The 7,398-nt window shown below is 37.2% G+C and overlaps 1 protein-coding gene across 1 annotated transcript; it reads right to left on the reverse strand.

The window, feature by feature from the left end:
- Positions 1-499: 499 nt before the first annotated feature.
- LOC116026634 (probable copper-transporting ATPase HMA5) lies at positions 500-4,115 on the reverse strand. Its single transcript, XM_031267965.1, has 4 exons — positions 3,764-4,115; positions 2,198-3,580; positions 1,850-2,107; positions 500-1,644 (listed from the first exon to the last, which is right to left on the reverse strand). The coding sequence occupies exons 1-4, from the start codon at positions 3,968-3,970 to the stop codon at positions 610-612; spliced, it is 2,883 nt and encodes a 960-aa protein (XP_031123825.1). The 5' UTR covers positions 3,971-4,115; the 3' UTR covers positions 500-609.
- Between the last annotated feature and the right edge of the window lie 3,283 nt (positions 4,116-7,398).

Consider the following 7,398-nt stretch of genomic DNA (forward strand, 5'->3'; position numbering starts at 1 on the left):
ACGACGTTGCATGGCCATGTCTGGTTCTGTGTCTTTGGCATCTATGGCGTCGATTTTGCTGCCAACCGGCGTTTGCCCTATTGTCTACATGGTTTGCATCGTGCACTCCGCCGGTGACTTGATTTATTGGGCTTACCGGCGATCAATGATGTACATCCGACAATTTTTGAGGTTCCTCAACTACCGAAGCTCCCCTCGTCGTCCTTTACTCCCTCGCTAACTAATTAGACTCTCCAAGGACGTTGAAGCGTTTTTTTTTTGTTTTTTTTTTTTCAAAATAATAATCTAATGGGCACCAAATGTATGAAAATCAGATTTAATTTATGCCTATTGGTTAAAAAATGGATATATGTAAGGTAAATGTCTAAATGATTGTATGCATTGTAAAAAGCATAAATAAAAATTAGAGGTCCCTTGTGTTAGTAGTAAATAGTAGGTAGTAATATTTATGTTAATTTAATTGGAGAAAATTTGTACACTCATTCCTTCACTTTAATGATTTTGTTTACTGCTTATTTTATTTATGCTAAGGCTGCGCTTGCAATAGATAAATGATCACAAATCAAAGGCAAATAGTATATATATTATACAAGTGTAGTGAACGTACAATCATTGGATTGTTACTCCTACCATCTCCATCCTATCGAGCTTTTTTGGGCGCCTGTAATTCTTCAAGGAAAGAGAGCTACACACAACACTCACCGACGAGGCCGCCATGGCTGCTCCGGCGATCCACGGAGGCAAGCGGAAGCCGGTGAACGGAAAAAGAACCCCTGCGGCTATTGGAATTCCCAGGAGATTGTAACCCAAAGCCCACAAGTAGTTCAAACGGATACGATAAAAGGTTTTGTGGGAAAGATCGATGGCAGTAATAACATCTTCAAGGTGGTTTTTCATGAGCACGATGTCCGCCGCCTCTACGGCTATATCTGTGCCGGCGCCGATTGCTATTCCCACATCAGCCGCCACCAGCGCCGGAGCGTCGTTGATCCCGTCTCCCACCATTGCCACTACAGCTTTGCTTGAGGCCTGTAGTTCTTTTACTTTCTTGGCTTTATCTTCAGGTTTTGCCTCTGCAACAAGATCAGTGATCCCAACTTCCTTAGCAATTGATTTCGCTGTTCCCCAATTGTCGCCTGTTACCAGCAAACTCTTCACCTTCATAGATTTCAGGATGGAAATGACCTGAGCCGCGCCGGGCTTCAAAGGATCTGACACAGCAAGAATTCCAACAAGCTCTCCATCAATGGCCACAAAGATCCCAGTTTGAGCCAACTCTTCAGTTTCTGCTAATATATCCTCACCACTATCTCCAATGGCAATGCCACGGCTCACCATCAGGCTCTTGTTTCCTATAACCACTTCCTTATTTTGGACAACAGCTTTCACTCCATGCCCGGTTATGGATTCGAACTCCCGAGCTTCAGGCCATACCCATACCTCCTCCTCATCATCTTCTCTTCTATTCTTTTTTGCATATTCAACAATTGCATTGGCTAAAGGATGCTTACTATTCACCTCGGTTGCACCCACCAATTCATTGAACTCTTGCAGTGTCATTGCTGCTTTCAACAACCTAGTATTTACAACCACTGGTTTGCCAACTGTTAGAGTTCCTGTTTTGTCAAAAACTACACACTTCACCTAAACAAACAAACATCCAGGACCATATGAATATCAGTTTTGTTGTAATATATATATGGCTGATAGGGGTTAGCTGATTGGGTTAAAGGGTATAACATTAGCTTATTGAAAAAGTTGTTTCGAGAAATTGACTAATAGCCTAACTATTTTACCAAACAGAGGCAAAATATAAATGTGTTGGCTAAGGTTACAACTTACAACCTACCTTATGTGCGCTTTCTAATGCTTGACCGCCGCCTTTGATTAGTATACCTTGAGAAGCACCAACCCCAGTGCCAACCATAACTGCAGTGGGAGTTGCAAGGCCAAGGGCACACGGGCAAGCTATGACCATAACAGAAATGGCAAACTGAAGGGCGAGTTGGAAGCTATTCATAGAAGCAGGAATCAATGATCTGGGGTAACCATTCAGCTTTCCAGCTAAAAACCAAGCAAGCCAAGTCGAAAACGAGACAACAATAACCTGATATACATATTTTTTTTTGTCAGACCACTAGGTGTCCTGAGCAGGTCGTAACTATAGAAGGCACCTTTAAGCCAGTCTAATACTTACCAGAGGCACGAAATATTTGGAAACACGATCTGCAAATTTCTGGACAGGAGCTTTAGCCATTTGTGCAGATTCAACAAGCCTAACAATCTGGGAAAGTGCACTCTCTGAACCAACTCTTGTTGCTCTAATATGCAGCACTCCATTCTCATTCACAGTTCCCCCAATCACAACGTCACCTTCCCTTTTAGCAACCGGCCTGGACTCTCCAGTTATCATGCTCTCATTCACATGGCAATTCCCCCAAACAACAATGCCATCACAGGCAACTTTACCACCTGGAAGGATCTTAATCACGTCGTTCTTCTGTATCAATCGCCTATCGATCTCTTCTTCACTGCCCTCACTTGTTACCAAAATCGCTTTCTCAGGCACCAACTCCATGAGCTTGGCAATTGCATCTGATGTTTTCCCTTTGGCCAACACTTCAAGATACTTCCCCAGAAGAATGAATGTGATGAGCATTGAACTGGTCTCAAAAAAATCACTACAAGACTTAAAATCTGAAGAAGTGGCTGCTCTCAGAACTGAATAGACAGAATAAAAGTAGGCTGCATTTGTCCCCAGTGCAATCAACACATCCATATTTGCAGATCCATGCCGGAGTGCATTATAAGAACCAATGTAGAAACGTCGGCCAATTATAAACTGGACCGGAGTAGACAACAACCACCTCAGAATCTCCCCATTGCTAGCCATGTTAACAGCTTTGGTGTCAAGGAGGTCTTTAATTCCAGGAATATACATAAAGATCATGGAGGTTAGGAAAACAGGAATGGTGAAAACAAGGCTCCAGAGAAAGGACCGACGATATTGACTGATTTCCTGCTGCCTGTGAGTTTCTTTATCTCCTTCATCAGGATATAATTTTGCCTTGAAGCTCCCTGCAGAGCCAATCGACTCGATTACTTGAATAAAAACTCTTGGTCCTGTTACAGCTGATTTGTAAGAAATAGAAACCTTATTGAGCTGAGGATCAATGTGAATATCCTGAACACCCGGGAGCACTTGAAGAGAATTTGCAATCAACATAATGGAATTTTCACCTTCCATTCCATCAACCTTCAATGCTATCTTGCTTGTATCTTCCCCTGTACTAATCAGCATTGCCTCGAATCCCGTGTCTTGTATGGCTTGCAGGATGTGATTGTAGGTCAACATTTTCGGATCGTAATGGACTTGGGCTTCCCCAGTTGCTAATGCCACTTGTGCTTTTTGTATGCCTGGAATGGCTTCCAAAGCAGACTCAACAGTTGTGGAGCAAGAAGTGCAGGTCATTTGCTTTATGGCAATCCTGCAAACTGTGGCAGATTTCTCTATTGTTTCCTCCTCAATCAACACAGCCTGAAACCCAACATCTTCTATGGTCTCACGGATTGTTTCCTCCTGCACATTTTGCATAATTTTTAAGCAAACTATCAAGGACTAACTAATTGATTAAATTCAATATTTTAATGCAATTTGATTATTATACTCACAAATTGAAGCATATATATAACTGCAATGATACAAATTAAACAAGCTAAGAGCAACTAAAATCACAAGAACAGAAGAATTTCATCAACTTACATTGACAGAAGTTGGGTAAAACAAAACTAGAGCCCTATTATTCAAGACGTCAACCGCCGCATATGTGATTCCGGGGAGTCTCTTGACGGCCTTCTCCACCGTGACGGCGCATGCAGAGCAAGTCATTCCGGCAACGGAAAACACCGCCTTCGCCGCCCTTCCTTGCAGCATTCTTTTCTCTTCACCTTTCGGAAACTTAGCTGCCATTGACGGCTAGCTAGCTACACACTTTGCCATGACTGCAGCTCATCAATCAAAGTAAACCCCATTTTTCTCCTCCTTAGCTTCTTCTTCTTCTTCAATTCTGCGGAGAAGTTGCCTTTTTTAGTGAGCTTTTCATTTCTTTAATGGATATATAAAAGATAACAAGTACAGCTAGCATTACTAATTCTTTTCCAGCACGTATATATGAACCTTATACAAACACTTTCATGCACTGTACGTTGTCTTCTTCCTCTTTTCTTTCCCACTACTTCTTCATCATTACTCACTGGCCCATCCATCAATATATAAATTAAAACAAGAAAATGCTCAGATAAAATTCTTGTACGTTTTTAATATTAAAAATTAAATCTTTCATCATAGTGTCTAGCTAATCTATGAACTGTCTGATAAGTTCAAAGTATTCTATAGTCCTATAGATGATATAGATCTTAATTGTTGAAAAAAAAAAAAAAAAAACCATCTTTGGAACGTCATGAATATTTTCAGAACATTTCCTAGATTGAAAGCGTTCTTACATACTAAATTATTAAAATACGGACATATAATGCACACACGACTTTTTACGTAAAAAGATTGCCTCATGTTACGCCCAACAAAGCTTGATGGAACTCCGGGAATATGCGTATTTTAGCAATTTTGAGGGGAGTGTAAAGTTAGAGGTAGTGCGAGGGAATAAAATGTGTGGGGTCAATTGGGGAATAAGAAACTAAAGTGGGGCTGTGGGGGCAAATTTTGATTTACTTGTATTTGCTTTCCCTTCCTTTTGTGCATAAAAAGTGTATTAAATATTGACCTCAATTATTGCCATTCACTAATTTAAACACATGATAACATATTTAATTTATTGGTTTAAATTGATCAGTTTTGAGCAATCTAAACTGATTTACCACATAATTTTTTGTTGGCTAAAATCAGAAAGTGCGCTTACAGGCCGGATTCCTTTGCAATTTTGGAGGATGCACGGGATAGAATTAAGCCGTTCTTAGCAATAATATTAATAATGTGGACGTGATTAGATCACGTTTTGTTTACTTTTTTGTTCTATTTTACTCTTTTTTCTTTTTATTCTATTACATATGAAGCAAAAAAAAAAAAATGATTAGACCCAATATAAAATAATTGGGCTACCTTAATCTTAGCAGGCTTGGAAAACACAATTGGGCATTGAATTTCTTGAAAGTAGAAATGGGCCATGTCATTTAGAGATTGGCAACACATACATTAAAATGACAAATTATGGCTAAAATGTACATTTTTAATGTACTAAATGTACATTATTTTTGTATTGAATGTACATTATATTTATACTATAAAAATAATGTACATTTAGTACACAAATAATGTATATCCCCTGAATATAGTGTACATTATTTTTATACTGAATGTACATTAGTTTTATATTGAATGTGCATTATTTGATAGTATGATCCACACAACTATGTGGACCATGATCCACACAATAATGATTGCATTAAAATAAAAAATCATGATGGATTGATGATAGGTAATGATGTTTGTAAACTTTATTTAGTTATTTTAATATTATATTATATCTAAATATGTAATTCACTCCCATTATAAAGTAAACCGTTAGCTAGCCTAGTGTAAACAGAGTGTTTTTATTTTCAACCTCTTTTTACCTTTGATTGGAGAGTGGGAGCATTTTTTCAACCTCAATTTGTCAAGGAGACAATTAAGCAATCTTTGCCCCCAGTTGTTCATGCCTTGGCTTTTTTCTTCAACAATGTTTGGCTGTCAAAACAAGTAATAATGTTGTCTATACATAATACATGTACATACCATTTAGAGCACGAAATCATTAGCGCACTTATTGGAACATTTCTTTACTAACTAAATATCAGAGTGGAAACTTGTTAATTAGATCGAGTAAATGCCACAACATGTTCCCATTTCAATAAAAACGTGCTCCAAAACATGTTAGCTTATTAACTGTACTCAGAATGTAAAAATTGATAACGTGTATTGTAATTGAAAATATTTAATACAAATATAATTTTCGTTTAGAATTTGGTCAAGTAGGTTGAAGTAGTCTTCGTAATTGGATAAAAAATGTCACTAATGGTATATTTTATGCTTGAAAATTGAAATACTGTGTTTTTTAAATTAATATTATTATTTTTGGTTTGTTTTCTGAGAATGTAAGGAGGGGGGAAGTTGAAACAATGTGCTGAGTGCTGAATTTGGGAATTTTTATTTAAACTTATTAAAACTTACTTTTCCCATTCGTAATAAACGCGGAATATTAGGTTGGCTGCAAAACATTGAAAATGTCCATTCTCATCCTCATAAATTTCTTTTGCTTGCATGTCATCCTATGCTAGCTTCCAACTTTTTCTCTGTTTTTTACCCCAAGAATCCTCATTCCAACTAAACCTTTTTGGCATCATCTCTTTGTTTCCTCATGCAACGCTTAGCTTGCTGTTCGATCAGTTGAATATATATTTCCGTAAATAAATTATTTAATATTTGAAATAAATTACTTGCATTGGACCGTTGAACGTGTTGATCATATCGATCAATAATGAACTAATAATGGTGTCAACTATCAAACATTAACGTTCATACTTCATATTTTACACTTATAGTTTAACCAACTAAATGCTTTCCTACATGGAAACTACCAAAGATTTTTAAAAATAAAATAGTATAACCCAATTAATCTAAGTCCACTGGACCACTTGTTAATTTAAGATTAAGAAACAAGAATTCAACCAATGACCCACATCCTTAACTTTATGTTGTGTTACATGCACTCACGACGTAGGGTGTAAGAAAATTAAAGCTAGCCACGAACGGATTAATGCCTTTTCACCTTTTTCATTACAACCTATAATAGCTTAATTAGTGGAGTTATACCTAATAATCCCCTAATATTAAAACCTACCTGCATTTATATAGTCGACATGATATATTTATTTATTATTATGGATATAAAATTATTCTTCAGATCAGATGAAACGCAATTTATAAGTGGCGCAACTCAATTTCGATAATGACTCTTCATTCTTGGTGTCCATGCGTCACCATGCACTACTAATATAATTATCCACATATACTCTTTGTTTTATTTTTATTTTTTTTACATACATTTATTCATTGTTTATTTCATCGCTTGTGGCATTTAATTCTTCATCTGCACTAACATACATGAACCCATGAGACGTACACTCTAGTATTTAATTTGTATATATTAATGGGAAAATGGCATCTTTAGTCCCTGAGTTATAGGGGTAGTGTAGACTCAGTCCCTAAGTTATGGCTGTATGCGAGTTTAGTCCCTCAGTTATTCACAAAGTGGCGAGTTTAGTCCCTGGACATTAAATTTGACGAAAAAATTAAAAAATATTCAAAATTTGAGGGGTAAAATAGGAAATTCACATTTTATTATT

This window comes from Ipomoea triloba, chromosome 8 (assembly GCF_003576645.1).
Source record: "Ipomoea triloba cultivar NCNSP0323 chromosome 8, ASM357664v1".
Classification (NCBI taxonomy): Eukaryota; Viridiplantae; Streptophyta; class Magnoliopsida; order Solanales; family Convolvulaceae; genus Ipomoea; species Ipomoea triloba.